General features: G+C 42.1%; 2 protein-coding genes across 4 annotated transcripts; both read right to left on the bottom strand.

The window, feature by feature from the left end:
• Positions 1-421: 421 nt before the first annotated feature.
• LOC136711397 (uncharacterized) lies at positions 422-16474 on the bottom strand. 2 transcript variants are annotated; one of them, XM_066687686.1, is made up of 23 exons: positions 16291-16474; positions 15494-15571; positions 15139-15262; positions 14880-14982; positions 14277-14396; positions 13685-13801; positions 11631-11791; positions 10892-11038; positions 10437-10539; positions 10110-10235; positions 9816-9977; positions 9157-9389; positions 7828-8928; positions 7304-7394; positions 6821-6928; positions 4802-6511; positions 4515-4637; positions 4290-4418; positions 3885-4080; positions 3652-3776; positions 3269-3462; positions 2640-2773; positions 422-2267 (listed from the first exon to the last, which is right to left on the bottom strand). In XM_066687686.1, exons 1-23 carry the CDS (start codon positions 16307-16309, stop codon positions 2035-2037), a joined length of 5637 nt encoding a protein of 1878 aa, XP_066543783.1. In that variant the 5' UTR covers positions 16310-16474; the 3' UTR covers positions 422-2034. The 2 variants fall into 2 exon arrangements, with proteins under 2 accessions (XP_066543783.1, XP_066543868.1); XM_066687771.1 differs by having other exon boundaries at positions 15494-15568.
• A 2432-nt stretch (positions 16475-18906) lies between these two features.
• smim8 (small integral membrane protein 8) lies at positions 18907-20181 on the bottom strand. Of its 2 annotated transcripts, none has more exons than XM_066687556.1 (3): positions 20074-20181; positions 19616-19762; positions 18907-19370 (listed from the first exon to the last, which is right to left on the bottom strand). In XM_066687556.1, the coding sequence occupies exons 2-3, from the start codon at positions 19751-19753 to the stop codon at positions 19212-19214; spliced, it is 297 nt and encodes a 98-aa protein (XP_066543653.1). In that variant the 5' UTR covers positions 19754-19762; positions 20074-20181; the 3' UTR covers positions 18907-19211. The 2 variants fall into 2 exon arrangements, with proteins under 2 accessions (XP_066543653.1, XP_066543572.1); XM_066687475.1 differs by lacking the exon at positions 20074-20181 and adding an exon at positions 19924-20024.
• Positions 20182-22463: the final 2282 nt, after the last annotated feature.

Here is a 22463-nt window from a genome sequence, read left to right as displayed (position 1 = left end):
TATTGGCGGAGCCGCGCAGCTATACAGAAACCGACCACTCCTATTGGCGGAGCCGCGCAGCTATACAGAAACCGACCACTCCTATTGGCGGAGCCGCGCAGCTATACAGAAACCGACCACTCCTATTGGCGGAGCCGCGCAGCTCTGCGCTACACACCCGCAGCCAAGGTTCTTCATGAACTGCGGGAGCTTTCACATTTAATTTCATATCGTAGAGCTTTCTGAACCGAGACAACACAATCAACATGTGGGGGAACAATCCTATCCAATGGGTTTAACATTTACTGGTCACCCAGATTACTCTGGAGCCCACAAATAGATGTACTCGCCCTATCCTGGCATTGTAGTAAATGGAGTAGTAGAGGTTTGTTACAATAGATACATTTACTTGCATATAGGCAGTGGAGAATAAAAATCAAACTCAGATTAACAAGAATAATTTATTATAAAAAAGGACGGACGTTACACATACATATAAATCCAGGCGTGTACAAAAGCAGGGCCTTCTCCCCTCCCCCGCAACCCAAACTCACTTTACAGCCTTCGGGCCAATCAAGGAATTGAAGGTCAAAAGTCTAATCCGCAGTCTTCATAGGCGTCGGATTGGATATTGTAACTATGCTTACAAACACATTGTACTTGGATACTATTTAATACCAGGTTGTCCCGTCTACATTAGTACTAACAAGAGCCACTCTGATTGAAATGTACCATATCTATTTAACAAGGCCTACAGGCTTTAGCTCGCAAAGAACACTTCCATTTAAAACCGTGCTTTATGTCTAGATACCTTTCCAAAATAATAAGTGGAAGAAAAGTGATAACATGCAAAAGAACAGCAAATTTAAATACAAAAATTCAATATTGTGCTTAAAAAAAAAAAAAGTGTAAATAAGGCTCAGTCACAAAGCACTTTTTAGATTGATGTATTCCTCTTTACTAAAGTCTGTGGGGAGAGGAAAATGAAGGATAGGATACATATGCAAGACGGGACTCCTGGATTATAAATTCTAGACTGCAGTGACATTACCTGAAGTCTTTAGAAGATCAGCCTTCTCCAATATACAATATTAATTTGCAAAATAAACCATCTCTGATAAATCAATTCTGACTACCTGAGAAGGGCCACACTAGCTTTGCAAACACCAAGGTGACAGACCAAAACTGGGGAGGGGGGCAGGGGGAAGAGAAATCATACAACCAAAAGACTCCAGTCTTCCTGTACTTCAATCATAGTACACGCATGAATAAAAGGCTTGTAATAAAAAGTGCCCTTAGTTCTCATTTTAAAATTGCAGTGTGGATAACAGATGGGAACTTGGGGGTTGATCATTGCATGTTTCAGGTCAGTTTGTTGTGGAAATTTGAGATTAAAAAGCACCAGATTGTGTTTTAGTCAGACCCATTTCTTCCAAGTTAGGGATTTTAACTAATTTTAATACTTGATGAAAGTTGGCATTTCCTGCAACAGATTGGTAATGGGATGGTAATTGCTGAACTGCAGTCTGTGGTACAAATTAGGATAATCCATTAGTTTCATGCTGCATTTCCTTAAAATTCTAGCTTTTACTTGAATTTGATGTACAAAGGCTGTTGCCAAATCACAAGATGGATATTTGGACTTCCTGTATGGCTCCCCCAAACTCCATGTTTGAAATATCCTATAGATCACAGATAATGTTCTGGTGTAGTTTGTGGTGCCGATTACCAAATTGATTACAGCTTCCCTATGGGTTCTCATTCTGTAGTGCTCAACAAATCCACTTTAAAAAGATAAGCCAGGCAATCCAATAAGTGCCTTTTAAGTGATTAAATTGGATTCATAGGATTAGACTTTAACAAGTCTTTTACCAACTGTCCCAAATTGGAAAATGTAGATTTACATTTTGTATATACAGCTTATTGCTTGTTTGAATCAGTTTTAGAACATTTGAAGACTTTAAAAAAAAAAAAAAAGGCACCATTAAAAGCTACTGTAAAAAAAGATTGCACTTTAGACAATTCATACAGCCAGGCTCAACATAGCTGCTCTGCTCAGAAGCACTTCCTGAAGACGATGTCAGGGCCGAACTCCTCGTACTCCGCCTGGCTGATCCACGCGGTGCTGAAGGAGGGAAGGCTGGCAAGCACGGCCCCCCCGCTCCACACAGCAAAGTCTCGGTCCCTTGGGCTCATTACCCGTACGCCACCCCAAAGTTCACCCGGCACCATGGCACGAATCTCAGTCTGCAGACGCTGCGGCAAGCCCGACAGCAGAGTGTTCCCACCTTCAACCAATCAAATTAAATTTTTCTATACAAGTACTTAAACTTGCATTGGCATGGTCTGTATCTAGACACCACAACCTTACAAACACTACTTATGATCAAAATGAGAAGTGAATTTACCATTTGCTTGAGATTAAAAGCTACAAAAATCTAGGTCCTTGGCAACTCACACTTCATGAAAAGTGCATAAACTAACCATTAGTCAGATTGGTCTGACTGATTGTACAAATGTGTGAAAAGTAGGAAGTCTCCTTTATGTATACAGAATGGATGCAATTTATGGCTCTTTCATAGGGTAATTGGTTTAGCTCTAGCTTTCAGCACTGACAAGGTTAAATTGTCCATTCCAATAAGGAAAGCTTAAAAACATACCTGATAAAACAATATTTCCCACAAAGTTTCTTCGGAGGTCGATATCACAGCGGAGAATGGAGTGGAAGATGCTCTCATGCATCCCATAATGGTCTCTCCCAATTAGTTCGGGTTTGAAAAGTATTTCAGGCGCCCTTAGAGGAAACAAAAAGGGTTCACTCATGCTAATGACGCAAAGCTTAAATTCTGCAAGTTCTCAGCCCCATTAAGCACCACAGCTTAAATTGGAATTCTGAAATTAAATATCCAATTTAGCTCCAAGAGTGCCATGAGGTACTGGCACATTCAGTTTAACTTATTTGGAAAGGGGGGGGGGGGGGGGGGTAATCACATGCTATTTGCAGTAGGTTTTGAAAAAGGGTTCCCAGGATGCCTGCAGATGATCGATTGGCCGATGTACACACTGGAGGCACTTAAGTATACAGGGACATCTTGTACAACATACGCACCTAAAAACAAACTTACTCTCATGGCATCTGAATGATCTCAGTCGGGTCTTCAATTTTTAGTTTAAGCAGGCAGCCATTCACTAGTGTTACATCAACTCTGCAGCTCATCCAGCAGCTTTAGAATGCAGTCTCATCCCCCACCTCTCCACAGTTATACATCCAGGTCAATTTCCAAGTTACCTGAACCTCTCCGTGCCCACATTTATTATCTGTCCATCAGGCAGCGTGTAAAACATCTCCGAGCTGGCAGGCCCTTCCTGGCCATCGAGTTCAGCATCGTAATCCGGAGCCACGCAGCAACACTTCTCCTTGATCTCCCGCACAATCTCCAGCTCCGCAGTGGTGTTGAAAGAGAAGCCTTTTTCTTGTAGCAACTGGAAAGATGTAGAATACAATATAAACTTGATGACACCAGAGAGCACCAGTGGTACAGAGGACACTGACTTCACAGTCTGGTGAAAAGATAGCATGCAGTAAGAGACATTTTACTACAATTTACTAAAAAGGTACAAAGCAGCCTCATTAGACGTTAGATCAGTAAAGGTTTGCCTCCACCCCCCAACCTTTTTCAGATGTAGAGTGACATCACGGCCAGCCAGTGTGAAGCGCTGCACTGCGTGAGGTAGACTGTATCCTTCAAACACTGGCACACTATGGCTTACTCCATTTCCAGAGTCAAAAACCACACCTGGTATCAAAAGGGGAAAGTAATTGGAGCAGAGGGAAACTAATCAAATAATGCTAAAGAAAAAGGAGCCATCTCCAATGCCATACAGGGGAACTAAAAGTACCATACCAGTTGTTCTTCCTGTTGCATAGAGTGCCAGCACTGCTTGCATGGCCACATAGGTATAGGGTACATTGAAGACTTCAAACATTATTTCGACCATCCGTTGCCGATTCTCCCGGGGGTTCATGGCAGCTTCAGACAGCAGTACAGGATGCTCCTCAGGGTCGACATGCAGCTGGTGCTGAAAGGTGTGATGCCAGATCTGCAAAAAGAAACTGTACTTATGCATGCATTTCTGATCAAATTCCCCCACCCCCCCCCTTAAGTCAAATTTTATAAATACAATAATTCTTGCCTGGGGAAAAATTGAGAATGACTTCATACATTCTGTATTCTCACACTTAAGAGTGGAGGAAAATGCTGCAATAAAGATTGTTGTATTCTAACTATGAGGATTAAAACGCCAAGCACCTTTTCGATTTCATCCCAGTTCCGGATGATGCCGTTTTGCATGGGATATTTGAGAGTCAGGACCCCTCGCATGTGCTGTGCCTCATGTCCAATGTACGTCTCTCGTTCATAATTCCCATTCAGTACCTCCTATTTAAAGGAAAGAAAATCATGGGGAGGAAAGGGAATTATTCCTTCATACATTAGACAAAATGGTAGAGCATTTGGCCATGCAGTTAGTTTTACCTCATACTTTGGCCACCCAAGCACTGTGGGGAAGATTGTAGTTGGAAGGTCATGGTCTGCAAAGCCAGCTTTCATTAGCCCTGATCCAGTGTCCAGCACGATTGGGGTCTTGAAGTAACTGACCTGTGAAATAAACCAGACGCAGCATTGAGAGAAGGCCACTCCACATTCCACTCTGGGGGAGAATTTATATCCACACATGGAAATTACAAGTGTGGATTCCTATACAAATCCACTTACAATTTGGGTTTATTTATAATGCAAATAAAAATCTTAACTGGCATTACCTCCACTGGGAGGGTCTCAAAATGATTAACAGGCGGGCTCCAGGTAGACGAAGTCCTTTTGATTTCACTGCACACTGATAAATGCACTGCATGGGAATGATTCACTTCTCTCAAGAGATTTTTGTTTGAAGCCATCTCTAGTCCACAATTAGTACCACTAGGCCCAGGAGAAAAGTCCTCCCTTGTTAGATCTGCAGAAAGAATTCCCCCGTTACAATTTAAGGTGGCATCTGAATCCAGTTCGACTTCCTGCACTATTGAAGGACCAAGTTCAGAGGTTTTTGTGCAGCAAGCCCCTGAAGAAAGTGCATCACTTTCAACAGGAAGATTTGAAGATGGGATTTCTTCATCGGTGGGCTTTTCCGATTTGATTTTCTTTCGTTCCCTTGGTTTTGGAATTTCCTTGGTGGATTGGGATTCCAGTACCACAGGGGATACCAATTCCTCATGGTCATCTTTTGAGGAGATCAGAGAAGTGTTGCACGGTTTTTGTTGAAGGCCTTTACTAAACTGACCTACAGTTTTTAGAGGCCGAGATGCCTTTCTTGGCTTTGGCACCGGAGGTTTGTTGGGACAGCCACCCGGGTCAAATGCACCACGGACTGAGTTTTCTGCAGGTGCAAGGGAAACTGAACAACTAGGGCTAATCTTCCTTACTGCTGGTACAGGGTTCTCACTCCTCCCTACAGAGAAATAGACCATATTTTCACACCCTGCATCACTTTCATGACAGCTTTCATTCCCTCTTGTACAGTCTTTAATGGCATTGCAAACCACCTCATTTAGGTAATCCTGAGTATATTCTAATGAACCTTTTAAGGTACAGCTCTGTGTACATGGGACATCCTCCAGACACCCAAGAACAGTTCGGTTAGGAGACTCTGAACCCAAGTCAGTTTCCATTTGCTGGAGTGGAGTTTCTTCACAAGGTGGTCCGTTGTGCTCCAGTTCTGCACCACACTTTTTCACAGAATTCTCAGAATCTACTATGCAGCTCAATCCCTCTGGTAGTTCTGCAGATTTTCCTGGTTTATTAGTAGAATCCTGGTTGCTGCATCTTAATGTAGTGGTAGATTCAACCAGGACAGAACTATGCATGCCAGCAGCCTCACTTTGAGGAACAGACTTGAGCTTTTTCTCCTGGCACAATTCAGCCTCAGTTTGATTTTGCAGCACTGGATCACATGGAGCGCTTGGTTCCACATTCCGGTCAGATTTTACCTTGAGATTGCTGCAGGCTGTTCTAGGCCCTCTACCCAATCTGTTCTTGAGTTCGGATCTCTGTGCCCTTTCTTGATGGAGGCTTTTCTCCATCCTCTCCACCTCCCGTTTCTTCTTGTCCAACGCCAATAAGAATGTTTCCCTTTCCATGCTCAAACCACAGGAGCCCCCTTTAGAGCACTGCCTCTCGATGCATTGCTCCGCTTCCTCAGAACACCTCAACTCATGGATCTTCAAGTTCTCTTCAAAAATCTGATCCTCTATTATGTGCAGCTCTTTAAGCTCCTCCAGGAAACTGGGCCCACTGCATGATTTGGAGATCACTCTGTTCCCAACCAAGTGCTTGGCAGCACCTGCATGGGCAAGCTCTGTATTCTTGCACTTTGTGATCAAAGAACCCGGTGGAATATGCTCTGGGATTTCATCAGCAGGACAGTCCTCAATGCCAAGAACACCGGCCTCCACCAGCTCACTAGAAGACATGGGACCCTGGAAAGGACAACATAATATCAGCATAGAATTGATGGCATTACAAATTAAATTTGCATCACTGAATGCAAAATACTGCTAATTTTACAGACTATGTAGTGGATTTTTCACCATGCCTAAAACACTATGTTTTGGGAATTTTTACCATTGGCATTTTACTGGGTGTAGGTTTCTCAGGAGAACATCCTATCCATTGAGTTGAGCCTCTACAATGCACTTTGAAAGCCACCAAAAAACAATTCTGTACAACAGTTAACTCATTAGTAAAAGGACGAAATACAAGAAGTAAATGCCTCATGCAAATCGTACCACACTTTGTTGATCTTGATCACCCCACAACTCCCACTGCTGGCTGCGACTCTGCGTCTTCAGCAGGAGATCAAGCACCTCCTCCTGTTTCAGCACATTCTCTTCTTCCTGAATTAGGTTGAGTTAGTTGTATTACTACAAACCACTACACAACTAAACATCTCTTAAGTACTATTTAAGCTGTAGATCATGTGCAAAATGAACAGATCTAAAACTAGCGTTACGTCACTTATTAGGCAGCTCTATCCTAACCAGCATTAAACATCCTGTAGGGTTCTCCTCTGCAGAGGGAGCACACCCTACATTTCACCATTTAGATGGTATGCCCCATGTAGAATTTTGTACTAAGGATTGGCAAGAGAACTAATGCCTTTGTACCCTTATACAGAATCTCCAGGATCTGTCCAAGAATAATTTAAGACATTTTGGAATAAGTTGAAAAAGGGTTTTACCCATATAGGCTTTCATCCTTTAGCTGCTTACCTCCAGAATGCCAGCTGTCCTATCAAGCATGTGTTCCACTTCCTGAAGACTCTCTTGCTCCAGCAGGTCCCAGTCACAGAGGGTGAATTCACTAACCGAAGGATCAATCACACTGATTTTTAACTGGTATAGTCAAGTCCTCAACTGTTGTCCATTTCAATTAAAATGGGTTCTTGCATTGCTCAATTCTATCAAATTACATGGTTTGTTTTTTTACTTTGAAACCCAAGTTTGTAAGCCACATTTTGCAAAGATGCAGGGTTGGCATGCTTGGTTACCCCATCTGGATTGATCATCAATAAGGAACTAGTATACATCTTATAAAAACAATGTTTCGATTAATACAGATAATGAGTTCACCAAGCTTACCTTAAATGCCCCAATTCAGATTTGAAATCTGAGTGGTTACAAAAGGCAAGTCAGGTAATTAAATTAAATTGAAAACCGGCATTTTAAGAATGCAGTACAGATCCAAGACTCTAAAGCTTTACATCACTAACTACGGAATTAAATTAAAAAGCTACCTTTCACAGTGTCCATCTGGTTCAGTGGAGTGAAAGTCATAGGTGTCCCAGAGGAGGGTCTGGGCACTTTCAGCTGTCAGGTTTGGTTTGTCTTGCACATCGTTTATGGTACTGGACAGCACATTGCATATTGGGCTCAGGTCTGATGAGATCTCAAAGATGCCCTGACCTTGCAGTATTCCACACTCTGCAGACCCACCCACCCTTCCAGGAGCTTGGACCATAGACTGTCCCCGCTGGTTTGAGTTTCCAACGACCTTCAGACTTTCGGACTGCTGCACTGTATCTGTACTTTCAAGGGAATTATTTTGCTTGGTCTGCACTGGTCTTTTTGGGGTAATGGTAACCGTGTAAGCATTCTCCAGGTCCTCAACAGGCAAACTCAGCCAGGGATTTTTTGGCAAGGTCGCAGATCGCTGCACTTTGACCTCAAAGTTCAGAGAGTCCGTCGAGATCTTTGGAACGATCTGTATACTGGCCCTTGAGCTACATCCACTCATTGCAAAATTAGAGTCCTCACGACACTGGTCAGAATCTGACACGCTCGAAATGTTCTCTTCGCGAATCAGTGCTTCTCTAGCAACTGACCTGGGGAGCTCGCTCGCACATTGTGGCCTGCATGGCATTCCCCAGCCCTCTCTCACAGTCCCACTGTCCAAATGGCAGCTCCCAGCTCCATCAAACCCCGAGTCAAAAGAGCTCAAGGAAGGTGGCTTTCCTGATGCTGCCAGTTTACCTAGAACGGTGCTTTGAAGGAAGAAATTTGGGAAAGTCTGGCCGTGCAATTGCTTTGCTTTGTGCCACTTATTTGGCCTGGAGTTACCTAGAGGACAGGATTTACGGGTCCCTTTTCCTATAGAGTGCAAGTCTGCTGTAGGTCCACCATTTCCTTGATATTTGGGAGGCTTGCTGGGATTCTCTTTAGCTTTCAATTTCTGCTCATATGCCCCAAGACCCTCAGCTCTGGCATAGTCACAATGGTTACGGTATGCCTCGGGCTTGGTTCTCATCAGAAACTCAAACTGCCACTGAAGGGCCAGCTGCAGATCATTCAACGGAAGGGCTCCAGGAGAGGTCAACAGCTTCCGTAGTATCATGCACCTTGAGAAAGCAAAAGCAATTAAAACTTGAGACATTTAAAAATGATACGCACCATGATGAAGCCACTCCATTTCAGAAGCAATGCAAGGATGTGACCATATAAAGCAGGATATTACATTTTCATTATCAATCCACATTTAAAAAAAAAAGTTTTAGATGGGTTTTTTTATACATAAAGCTGAGGTTGGGGGAGAGTTGTGGGAAGGGGACTTTAAACCAATTCCTCACCGGTGAGACAACTGCTTTCCAGTCTGCTGCAGCGGTACATCAGGAACAACATCCGCAAGGTGAGCGAGCTGAATCAATTCATCCATTTCTGGGGAGGGATTCTTCCTTAGGAACTGATAAACCATCCGCTTCCATGCAGGACCACCAAGGCTCTGGGTGCTGCCACTGCTTCCACTCCATAAGAGGAGTTGAAAGAAATTCTGACCCAAGACTATATTGTACCAGCTTCGGGACTGTTGGAGAGAAGGAAAGCTACACATTTTAGAACATTTACCGACATCATGCAACTGCAATGCAGAAGACGGGATACTCTAAGCTACAAAACCAATGAAAGGCAGGTTAAAGTTAAAAAAATGCATTTTATCTGGTTACAAAAGTTTTTTTTGTAGGGGACTAAGATTGTGAATAAGGATATCTTGACGTACATTAAATGGCTGAATCAGTTAACCAAAAACTTGACTACAAAAAAAAAAAAAAAAAAAAATTGGATTATTAAGGTCTAGCAGGTCTAAATACACCAACCCATTGCGACAATTTATTGCAATTAAATGTTCAATAACTGGTCCATTATCAGGATGGGTGACCATTGTGTAACCATTAAATAGGGCACCAAGAATTCCTCATGGATTATTCTAAAAAGTAAAATCCGAATCCGTTACGGTATTGAAGTAGTAGTAGAAGTCGGACACGGCCCGGAGGGTCTGGCGCGGGAGCTCCACAGAGGCACGGAGCTCCTCTTTCATTATGTGCAGATCTTCAGCCCAGCCCTCCAGGACTGGCCCTTCCTGGAGGAGCAAGTTCTCCGCCTTCTGAATCAGCACCTGAGAACCAAGAACATCCATCAGATACAACTACAGCTTATGCAGTCAGTGCGAGTTCTAGAGTAAATAAAAACTAGATTTAGAAAATACAAGGCTAGAAGAGCAATGCGTTTAATGGCAAGTCAGACTTACCATGGTAGGCCTGTAGGTGTTAGTCTCAAACTTGGACTTAAAGATTTCTGCTTCGCTGGCTTCTTTAGCAACCTCTGTTCTACGAGACTGGAGCTTTTCCATGGCTTTCTTCATTTCCTCCATGATCTTTTGGATCATTAAAAAGAACCAAGATTACATACATGTTCACACCGTCTAACAGTTTATTTGTGCATGCAGTTTGGATATAGGAAACTCAAATTAAAAGCCTGAAATTTAACTGAGTATTGTCCTCCAAAAAGGGATTTTCCAAAACAGACTTGTGTTAGAGATTTTCCCCGACCCAGAGGAAGAGAGATTAAGTCATACCTGCTGGGCCTCGCTCCTGTGCTGGAGACTCAGCAGCTGAAAGCGGGGCTTGGAAAGCACCTGTTGCCACAGTAACTCCACCTTCTCCACTGCCGCGGTTATCCTTTAAAAACAGAGCCACGAATACTTGATTGTGGAGCACTTGCAGACAAAAGCTGCTCCGATACAGTTACAGACTCTGGCAGCATAGAGTTACTGTGCTCTACCAAAGAGGCAGGCTCCTTTTACTTCCTGTGGGCCACGGTTCAAAATCTCCCACTAAAGGTTTCTCTACCCCCTTTTGTACACATTACAAGCCCTCCAACAATAGTACTGTGAAATTAGAATTGCATTTCCCCCTCCCCACCATTCAATAACAGCATACTAAACATCCAGACACCTCAAAACTAATACTACGACACATTGGCATGACACAGCATGACTCTTCCAGTTTCGATTAACCTCACCAGTTTTACCTGTTGTAGTTCTCCAGCATCTCAAAGGCAGTGCAAGTGAACTGGGTTGTGCCGGCCATCGCCTGATAGCAGGGGTCATTCTCAGGGAAGCGCAACTTCACAATGATCTGCTCACAGTGTTGCAGCAACTCATCAAGGCCAAGCTCACTGGAAAAATAGGAGTTTAGGTCAGACCGTTCACAAGCATCTGCACACAAAACCACACGAGGTAAAGATTATAAAAAATAAAAGTGAACTGCAAGGTAGGTTTGTATGCCAAGGTCTTCTGCTAATATTCTGTACTTTCCAATTAATTTTAAAATAAGCAAGAAAACGGCAGAAGCATTGAAAGTAATTTCAATACGGTCCGAATTTTCAGAAATGGTTCACACTACTCCGAATATTGGAGTTAAGCTCTTTTAGCGGACTGGAAAGTAACTTAAATAGCAAGTCCCTTTATCTTTTGGCCTTTAAACCCAGACCATTTCAGCTTGGATCCGATTCAAAAAGCACTTTGACCGCAGACTTCGGTTAATTTACTAAAGCATCCAGGCTGGAAACCTTATCAGTCTTGTAATACAAGACTTGTGCAACCTGACCACTGCAGTGAAATGGACAGGCCCAAAGAGAAAGTACTTCAATGCTTAGAAACATTAGCACAAAAAAAGTTACATGGATGGAACCTATAGCATTTAACACGACAGAGCGAGGTCTGTGAAAGGCATTGCTACCCACGTGCTTAACAAAGGTCCGGCCTCACCTCCTCAGCGCCTGAAACCGGGTCTCATTTGTAGAGCAGAACACTTTGAGATCCTCCAGCCCAGTGGGGACGGCCTGCTGGGAGAATTTCTGAATGGAGGCTATACAGGACGGAAGCCTATGGACCACCGAGAGAAACTCTGTGACGAAGGCATCAATCTCCTGAAGACAAACCATAATGAAGTCACTGGTTTAGTTTATTCTGGATTTTTCTGCCCTTTTCACAGGGTTTTATTATGGTGGTAGCACTATTATCCAGCTATACTTCAATAAACATACCTTTGAAATGGTTACCATGGTGCAGTGTAGTAAACCCATGTTAAAACAATAGGAAGCCACTGTAAGATGTATGGTACAACCAAAAGTAAAACCATGTTAAGAATGAACATCCCATGGTAAATTTACCTGGGCAAGCTTGCAAATTGAAATACCCCCAACTAGACAAATGCACCATTTTACAAGAGGCTGCCAAACAGTTTGTCCCTCAATAAACCATAAAAAGCTTTTTCTGCAGAACTTCACAGAGGACAGTTTGTGCACATTAAAATCTGCTCTGATGAACATCAAACACTACACAGGTCAGCTACTAAAGCTATTGGCAGGTTTGCATCAAATCCTCACTTCTGCACAGGATCACCAATTCTTTTACCTCTTATACCAAAGTAACAGGTTCTTGGCAGACACCAAACTGCTCTTTAGCACTAGTATTTCTCATCTGCTACAAAGTGGATGCTTTCAAAGAACATGTAACATTAGTGAATACGCTCAAACCCAATGTACGTCACAGCCTTTCACTTGCTAATGAGGTCAGCGGTCTTCCCTTCGTAATTGCGTCGACTTCTCCTTGGCAACGAGACAAGAGCCTGGAACAGCATTTCAGCAACTCATGAATGGATCCACAAACTGAGCGTAGCACTCGGCAGTGAGGGACTCGGGAGAGGATTCATCAGAATCTGATTAAGCAGACATCTCCATGTTTCAAGATTAAAAGCGCTTTAAAAAGACTGCCTAGGGACGTTTTTGAGGAATGGGACAAAGGTCTCCGAAATGTCAGTATGCCAATGTTCCAGAGGGAAATCAATCAGGGTTAAGCGAGCCATTTGCACCTGCCATTGAAACCCTCAGTGAAGGGTAAATCTCACTGCACAACCCTCTCACCCCCTTAATATACAGGAGTCACTTCAAAGCAAAAGTTAACATATTAAAGATGTCATACCTTCAATAGATTAAGCTTTTCCCTATAATTTTCCATGTTGATAAATGTACAAATTTGAGCAATCTTGGGGCAATTTATAAAAATGTATCCATCTTCGTTCCCAGCTTAACTCCCTACCATATTTAATCAAACACACCCGTCTATTTAACTTGGGATATGGAATACAGCCTTCACTGATGGTGTTGATATGCAGAGGAGAAATGAAAGATGCAGGAAAACCCATTTCTCAGGAATACCAGCCACCTTTTCACAGACTGCTTTTAAAAATGGGTGCATGCATGAACCATTTCCCTCCAGTGTACTTAAACACTTTCTGCTTTGTGGTTTACGGACTTGGCAAATCCAGGGAAAAATACTGACTGAAGTTAAACCTGCTTTTCAAACTGAAAACATCTCAACCTGTAAAGCAAATTAAGGTCAATTCTCTCATTCCAGTAGGCAACACTGAACTACACAATGTGCTCAACTTTCTCTGAACCCTCTTAATCCATTCTCTAGACCAGAGACTAATCTGTGCAAAAATAAGTCTAAAAATCTGCTCTTGTACTACTAGTATAGATTCCTGTAACAATGAAGGTCTTCATAAAAGGATAAAAATCAACATATCCAGGTACTGAAGTTAAATGGAGCCTCAAGAAAATTAGCAGAAGCAATCGGAAGACTAATAAATGCACACGGTTGACAATGTTTAGGGAATGCACAAGAACTGGGGATTTAAAAAAAAAAAAAAACACAACCAGTTTGTACTACAGCAATGCAGCTACATTTCAGAAAAGGTTTGCCATTTAAAAAGGGGGGAAATACAGCATTTTTTGGAAGTGGGAGCCAAGTGAACTTACCTTGATAAACTGTACCCAGCTTGTGTGGCAGTAAACCAGGTATCCACCAAGAGCAGCAGTTAATTGGCTGGGATCAATGTAATTAGAGAGTTCGAAGACTTCCTTCACTAGAACACACTTGAGAGAAGGGGAGATTAACAAATACAGATTTCCCCATCACTGATTTTTCTTAACCCCGCCACCACCTTGAAATTAGCATCGCACTATTCAAGTCTGGTTCACAGATACCCAGCTTGCACCAGCCCAGGAGGGATGAAATCAAACTTCCCCTAAAATATGCAACATAAAGCTACAAATTTTTCACACCAGGTGCAGAAGAATGTACATCACGCTTATACATCGGAAATGCATGGTCCCAAACCACTAAATTAGGCCTAGTATTCAACAGGAATCCACTACCCCCGACCCCATTAGCCTACAAGCAGACCGGTCATTAGGCTTTAGGGAACATTTTGCCATCTGTGGAGAGGCTTTAAATCAGATTAGCCATTGCAAGCACCAGACTCATTTTATCCATAGGTTTATTTTACAGTAATTCCACATTGGACATGCCATTTTAAACATGACTAATATGGAGACAAATTAAGCTTACCTTAACAGGAGACACTCTGGTTTTGGAGGGAATTGCTCCTAATACTTTTAATAGTAGTTTCTGGACATCCTTTTTTTTGGACTGAATTACATACACGGTGTGAATGGTCCTCTTGCATTCCTTGGGGGAGGGGAGAGAGAAAGAAAATTGAAGCCATTTATTTCAGGTGGAGGTGTTCCAACTCAGTGGGCTTCAGGATTTAATCTGCACACAAGTATAAATGCATGCGTGCGCAACTACCCCTGCAGTTTTACGGATGCAAGTATTCAAAAAAAAAAAAGGCAAATCTGCAATACAGAATTATTCCAAGACGTCCACCTTTCACAAAGTGCCAAGGGGCAGCAAGGGGAAATCTAAGCCTGCAAGAAATGCATAATGAACTAGACCTGCCGTGAACCCAAGTCATGAAGTCTGCATTTCCATTCACTGAACTCTGACCGGCATCCTGAGCAAGCTAGATCAAGTGGTTGTACACCAATAATGACAATGCCATATGATCCAGTTCAAAAGGACAAGGCAGGTCACTGTACACACCACATGCCATTAATGAAATTTAAGCATTCAGTTAAATACACACACACACTTAATGCCAGTAATAGTTACCTCAAGTAGCCGCAGAGATTCAGCAATAAATCTGGCTGTTGTCAAGGTGGCCTGCCGCAGGTCAAGCACTACTGACAGCAAACCTTCCTTTTCCTGCCGTTTACTAAAATAAACAAGCCGATTAGATGCAGTCCATGTTGACAAGTCAAGTTAATAAAAGATTTTAGCAACCAACAGGCAGCTTCTCAATGTTAATACAAAATGACAATTACCAAGACAGACCATCTCAATTCCTTTCAGTGAAGGACCAAGTACTCACTTGTGCAAGTGCAAAAAATATCTAATGAAATCCACAACTTCCTCCTTAATGAGATCAGAAGTTAACCTGCTCTGCTCCTCAACAGGAAACACAACAAGTGGGCATCCTTGCTGGTCAAAGCCACCTGGAAACAAACACGAGTCAGACATGTATGGTTTGATTTGTTCAGCATAGGTTATTCAAACATAACAGGACAGCCAGAACTGACCAACAGACATCAAGGAGATTTCTACTACCTCTCCCAAATTGTGAACTGAAATTTAAAACCTCCTTTGAGGGCTTTGAAAAAAAAAAAAAAAAGATGCAGCACTCATGTCAAGAATGCAGCTGAAGTGTTTGAAGGAGATGGTTTTACCAGGAAATGTAACTGCTCCAGAGCTCAGCACATGATCTGCAGGGAGGCGCAGCTGGGCACAAGACCCCCGGGACCCTGCTGGGAAAGACATGAAACTGGACTTTCCAAATGTGATTAACAAGATCCCTCCAACTGTACATTAATAAACCGGGGGGTTGAGTGGAATAAGCACCTTTGGATACTCTGAATTAGAAGTGAACCTACTGCAAAATCTGTGAAATGTGAAATGGTTATTTACATGTGGGGACTCTGTATGGATTTGTGGGAGGTCATTACTTTTCAAGAAGGTTTTGAACGACAAAAGGGGTTTGAACGGCTTGCTCTTCTATTATGCACAGATAGTCAAATACACCGCATCACATTCAAGGGGGCTCAGATTTGCCTTTTCAAATACAATTACTACACCGTTGACTGCATACAATCAGTATTGTGTGGATATGCACATCAATAGACCTTTACCATTTCAAGAGTGAACACAACTTGTAGAGCTTTAATCTTAAACGGACAGTGTTCATACATCTACGCTGTATACATTTTAAATAAAACATGGGCACAAACGCGTTTCGGACGATCGCCAGCTAGGTGCTTTTTCTACAGGCTTTGGGAAAAGTCACAATTGCATCCGTCCAAGTTCTCCAAGAGCAAGTGTAAGGGTTTTCAATTCAACTAAAGTATATTAGACCCACATACATGTATATGCCAAGTCTTAACAATACTTTAAAGTACATGCAATAGGCACAGCATGCTCAACACCGCGACAGCCAAGGACTCGCCACGCACTCGCACGAGCGTCTGACCTGTCGCGCTGCGCTTCATCCCGCGGCGTCTCGTCTCAGTTTATCCAGCTTCCGGGTTTTGCACGACGAGAGCCGGTGAGGAAGCCGTCCGTCCACCTCCCGGTGCGGGCGGTGCGGTGCGGTGCGGTGCGGTGCGGTGCGGGTTATCCGCGGCGGCGGCAGCAGATGCGCAGACCCCGCTTCTCCGCCATATTGAGCCCGAGTGGATGTGGATGTGGATCTGCTGCTGAGCGCTGGTGTCCGGCGGGGGGGGCTCTCTTATATAAATTGTATTAATGGGCTGTTGAAGGTCATTAAACACTTAAACGTAGCTGGTATTTTTGCCATCATGCAGTAATTGATTTGTTAAGTGATTAAAATGCGATTGATAATTGCTTTTCGGTTCCTTCAAACCAACTCATTAAAAATGCGTTGCGTCATTGATGAGCCAGTGTCATTATATTGGGGCAGCTAAGGTTTTCTCCCACAGGAAAAAAAAGGGGTTTTATTGATAAAATCTATTTTTTAAAAACAAGGTTTAAGCAAAATGCTAATCTGCATAGTTTATAGAGTTTGAGTATAAAATACAATTTGTGGATGGTTAATCATAAAATGGTACACATTAAAAATGTAAACTTTATTTGTCCAATCACACCTATTAATAAACAAAAATACAAAGTATAGACAAAGAAAAGGGTTAGATTGTTGATTAAAGTTTCCTTCATGGGTAAATACAATATTGCAATTGTGTCTTGTTTGCTTGATATGCTTGTGTGTGACATACAGCAATGGAGAGTAGTTTAAATCAATTTTATCAGCTGGAAATGGCACGGTACTAGCACTAGGACAGGTAATGAGAAATTCTGCCTGGTGGGGTCCTAATGCCGGGCATCTCTGGGGGGTAAATAGCTGGAAAGCCTGTCGGGTTTCTTCGAGATCTGTCCCCAGCTCCTGTTTCTCAGCCACTGTCCCTCTGAATCCTCCCAAGGCTCTTCTGAAGGACGGCCTCTCATTCCCACACTGAGGTCTTCAGCTGCAGGACTTCAGACTTATTCTTCTTGTCCAGGGCCAAAAGCCCACAATGGGCTGCTCTTTCCTGCCTATATTCTCAACAGCAGAGGACATTTCCCTTCTCATCATAGCCTGGGCATCTACCAGGGGTGTATCTCTCTCTCTTTTTACTGACTATAACATCCCAGCATCTTCTGCCTGCTGCAGAAATGCCCTTGATTGAGACAGGAAAGTTTATAAACACTGGTCAGTTGAATGGAAAATGCATGAGGAATAAACATTAAACAGCTGAGTTTATTATTCCTATTTAAGCAATCTGAGGTGTTATCTACTAGATTGTAAATTGCACATCTTTGTGATTCTTTAGACATTAAACTATGTCAAATGTTTTAATGAAGAACCTGCGAAATCCATCATTACGTCAGTATTTTATTAAATTATAAGGCTTTCAAGATGCTTCTAATGATCTTTGATAACTTACTCTTCCAATATGGCAGCTGCTTTGGCTTCTGTACATTTTTCTTCTCTCCTCTCTTTAGACAAGCTCTGGCGTGATGCTGTGCTATTTTTTGGATTGAGCTCTTGAGGGGATTTTAATTGAGCACTTTTACGCACTCTGTGAATCTCTGATGCTGCCTGCTGCTTCATCTTTACATGAAACTTGTAAAGCTTCCTCACACCGTTTCAGAACAAAGAAGACAGCTGTGATGTTTATCAACAAATAATACAAAATATTATATAATAAATTATCAAAAAAATCTCTTTTGTGGACTGATTATCTTCTCAGTCAAATAGGAGTCTTTATTCAACTTACTGAAATAGAGTAGCAAGCACGTAGAACTGTGCCATACCATTAAAATCGGCTTCATACGTGGGTGTGCTAAATGCTGTAACTCAAACACTCTAATTGATGGTATCATAACTTGTTACGCTGCAGGTTTTGTGTGTCTTTTAAAGAGGGGACAGTGAGAATTCAAGTTTGATTCAGAGTGGTATATCAGGTCAAGCCCAACTTCTTTTTCCATGACTCAGTGCCGACCATCTGTACTCAGTCCGTGGCCGACTCGGTGGGGAGTCACATTCTTTCCAAGTTCTCCTAATATTCGTCATTCTCTCAACTCCTATGTAGAGGAACTGGAGAGACAAAATAATATATTCAGATCAAACTAACTTTGATTTTTTGTATGCACTGAAACCCAAAAGCAACCACTGCAGAAAGATACTGTAGAATTAGAAATGAAGTAATCCACAGAATACCATATTACTATATTCTAAATTAAATAAATAAATAATGTTTCCCTCGTTTTGAATTTACCATGTGCTTTGTTAACTTTTATATTACCCAATTTGGACAGACAACCTGATTATGTGTGGTCCATTTTTCACAAAGCAAGCACAGTATGAGAATGGGCAAATTGTCTTCATAAATACAAGACTTCTTGCATAAAACGACAACTCGAATAGAGAAATCCTCTTGATGTATATTGACATTAGTAATTATATTAACTTCTGTAGTGGCACTGCCAAGTTAAAGAAGAAAGATACTACGGGCAGATATTTCTCACTACGTGAGCTAAACATTCCCATTCATTTGCAGGGAAAATAAATAAAAACCATAACAGTGAATTTAAGGAAAATCATTTGAACAGAATGTATTTATTTTGATATAATGAACATGTTCGGCAGATGTGTTGCTGCTTATTCACTAGGAAACAAATATTTACACGGTTCCAACATTCATTTACACCAGCTACCGAATTCAGATTTTCACCACCAAAGTTTGGATCCAAAAACAAGAGCTGAGATGGTCAACGCCGTTAGAAAGCGCGAAGGCCCGCAGAACCTCCAGATTAACATTGTTCGGTTTTTCTAATTCATAAACATAGATTGAGGCAAAGAGAGTGTCTTTATGTCCAGGAAACCGTCAGCGATCAGTCCCATTTGGATGTCCTCCTTCTCATCTGACTCACTCCCTCGCTGTCCACGGCTTCATACAAGTCCTGTTTGTTTTCTGTGGTGGCATGAAGGTACCCGAGGTACCCCACGCAGAGCGAGATGGTGAGGAGCCCGAAGGCCATCACGGGCTTGTTCTGGAGTGGAGAGAGACAATTAAAGCACCATCTGAAAGGATGCAATATAATTAAACATATGTGAATCTTAAAAATGAACGACAACTATTGGTCTGTAATCTTAAAGTGTGTGTGTATACTGGCAAAACATGTCAACCAAGACTAGGAAACCAGCATTACAGCAGTGAAATCCTTGTACAGCTAATTCCACAGGAACCATGTACAATTATTAAACTTCCCAGCATAATAAGGGCCAGCCCACGTACCGGTTTAATGAAGAGCTCGGGGTTTATTGCCCGGAACAGGGACGTGGTCTGCACTCCCCTCAGCCCGGGGGTCCGGTAGCCCTTCTCGGCTGCAGGCTCTGTCTTGCCACCGCCCGGGTCAGGACCCTGAGACGACATTGCCCGGGTCTACGGATATAAACCACACACGTCACCAGTAAATAACCACATTTAAACTCTACCAAACATGGAGACAAGGCACCTCTTCCAAATGGCAATGTTTACAGCTGAAGCAAAAACTGATCACTTTGAAAGCATCAACAAATATTGCACAACGTAACACCACATACATGCGCATCACTTCTTGTATTGGAACCAAAGCCTTCAGGCTTATACTTGCACTTCATATTGCATTTTCGTGACCTTTGTTTCTGTGTCGGTAGCACAGACACATACAGCGTGATAAGGGTACTCTTAAAACAGAGAGTAATTTAACTTACACTGGAGGGAAACACAAATCTAAACACACCCGCAAAGCGCCTGTTTTCCCAAGAAGATCAGCAACAATACAAGACGTAGAGTTTGCCGGGTTGTCAATGTTGTCAATGAGAAACAGACGCGTCTCCCACTATCACAGCGCCACCTGCTGCCAGGCGGACAGACGTGTCTACCCAAACAATCAAGATAACAGCGGTAGTTTATACATGGATTTATTTGAAAGATAAATAAAATAAAAACAGATTTGCAGCAATTGTGTGCAGTGACTTTTCCGTCCTGATGGCTGCGATTTCTTATTGCTAGTATAAACACATAAACCTGTTATGTGGGTATAAACACATGAGTATAGGTCACTGTATCACTGGTTTTCCTTCTCTTCTGTCTCATCTTTCATGTTCAGTCTAAACTTGTTTTCTCACCACATCATCCAAACTTACTATTGACAAACCAGAATCAGTTTCATCCCTGCATGGCACACTCAATTTCTTTCATTTGTGAAGTCACATGTCAATACTGCACATGAAGCATATTTTTAAAAATGCAAGTGTGTTTGTATTGGCACACAAATAATTAAAGTGCATCCCACTCCAACCTCTTACAACCCCCGCAGGAGATGATTGTTAATTCATGAGACAGATCAGTGACACATCTGTTTTCTGCCATAAAAAATTTAAGCTGTTTGCCAGCAAAGTCAATCACTCTTCCGGGAATGAATACTGCAGTATTTCAGTGTAAAGTAGTTGTTAGAGAGAGACCCCTCTGTTATTGACAGCTTGCAAAATGAGTCTTTGAACATCAGCAGAAAGCAAGATATTAAAAATGGAAACTTATAAGGCAACACACACCCTTGCCTTGTTGTGCAGACTTTGTAGTAAAAGAAGCACATCCTGAACTGTCACCACACTTCTCAAACAGCTCGGTCAGCGGTGTTCATAGTTAATTTTTTAAAGAGGAATCAGTTACCTGTTTGCACACAGAATATATCTTAGTAATCCCGATAGCAGGGAAAAAGAAATTCAACAATGCTGTGCTCTCACTCAGTCAGTCGCCAAATAATGTTCTGCTTACACACTTTCTTCTTCCATACAACTTAAATACTATTACCACTGTGGTGAGATGCACTCCTGGGGCCACACGATCTTCTATTTTTTATTCCAGCTGAGTTGATAACTTAGACGTATCAATTATTGAGTTATCTGGCCTGGATTACCACTGTGTCCAGGGCTTGAGGCAAGGAGGATTTTACACACCCTATGAGACCTGCAGGGCTGTGGCTCCTCAGAACCAGGAGTGAGTATCCCTGTCCTGTAAAACATGCTTGTGAATTGTTATACTGTGATTTCATGGTTGCTTGGCTGTTCAAAATGATGCTTCACTGTTTTCGGTTTAGTTTTGGCAGGCCTTTTTATTTATTTTGCATACTTCCACCACTTCCCATAAACACACACATTATAAAATATAAAGCGCTCTAAGAAATATTTAATATAATATCATTATTGCGCTCGCTGAAGACTGAGGAGGGCTCTGCTGTGTTGTGACAATGGCAGGTGCACCCCGCTGTTCAAACAGCAGCCTTCACTATGAATGCACCTGCCATTTGTAAATGGTGCCTTTGTCTTTCAATGGAAAGGTCGGTGTGTTTACTTTTTCATATTACCATGGAGAGGGAACGCTTTAGAGAGTCCACGGCCCCACAGTTCTGCATTTAACCATGTGCTAAGCTTCATCTTTATTTAGTAGCTTTGCACAACAATTACAAACTCCATCTCCACTTTGCTGTTCTCCTTCTCAGCACCCTCCACACAACACACCCTCACACCACAAGCATGCTAATGTGTGTCTTAATCGAAGGTTTTAGCCAGCAGAGTTGTATTTCCTGTGCATTATCACAAGCATTGTCTCAGTGAATTATATGTGTTTATGTTTACGTGGAAGTTTTAGTATCTCACATTCTTATCTACATTTTTTGTTTTGACATCGGTTAAACAAAATCTCTGTGGGAGAAGTAGGATTAAAAGTTTTTAATTTCCAAAATATTCCAACATATTCTCACAAATGTCAAAACCTTGCCACTCAGAGGTAATATGTAATTTCCTTGTGGTTTAACTTTCTTATCAAGGGCACCATACGCTCATAAATGGATTTCTGCATTCCTGTGAGAGACAGCATAACACTTGGAAAGATTACTTGATGTATTATTTATATCAAGAGATTGAGAGAGATTAATAATAACAACAACAAGAACAACAATACAATATAAATCAAATTGCGTGAATGTAGGGTCTGTATTTATACTTACTGTATCATAACATCTACCACTTGAAACCTCTCTTTAGAAGCAACAGGTTTTACCAGTCGGTCAGTTTGTTGCTCTCAGCAATAAAGCCACTGT

The sequence above is a fragment of the Amia ocellicauda genome, chromosome 1, assembly GCF_036373705.1.
Source record: "Amia ocellicauda isolate fAmiCal2 chromosome 1, fAmiCal2.hap1, whole genome shotgun sequence".
Taxonomy (NCBI): Eukaryota; Metazoa; Chordata; class Actinopteri; order Amiiformes; family Amiidae; genus Amia; species Amia ocellicauda.
This window is presented reverse-complemented; position numbering and strand designations above follow the sequence as displayed.

Coding starts and splice junctions, on each gene's coding strand:
- LOC136711397 (XM_066687686.1), bottom strand. Junction 8,929..9,156: donor GGAAAGCAGTTGTCTCACCG/GTGAGGAATTGG, acceptor TGCTTTCTCAAG/GTGCATGATACTACGGAAGC. Junction 2,774..3,268: donor GTGGGCACGGAGAGGTTCAG/GTAACTTGGAAA, acceptor GTTTCCTCTAAG/GGCGCCTGAAATACTTTTCA.
- smim8 (XM_066687475.1), bottom strand. CDS start 19,980: ATGAAGTGCAAGTATAAGCCTGAAGGCTTTGGTTCCAATACAAGAAGT. Junction 19,763..19,923: donor ATACAAGAAGTGATGCGCAT/GTATGTGGTGTT, acceptor TTATATCCGTAG/ACCCGGGCAATGTCGTCTCA. Junction 19,371..19,615: donor CCGAGCTCTTCATTAAACCG/GTACGTGGGCTG, acceptor TCTCCACTCCAG/AACAAGCCCGTGATGGCCTT.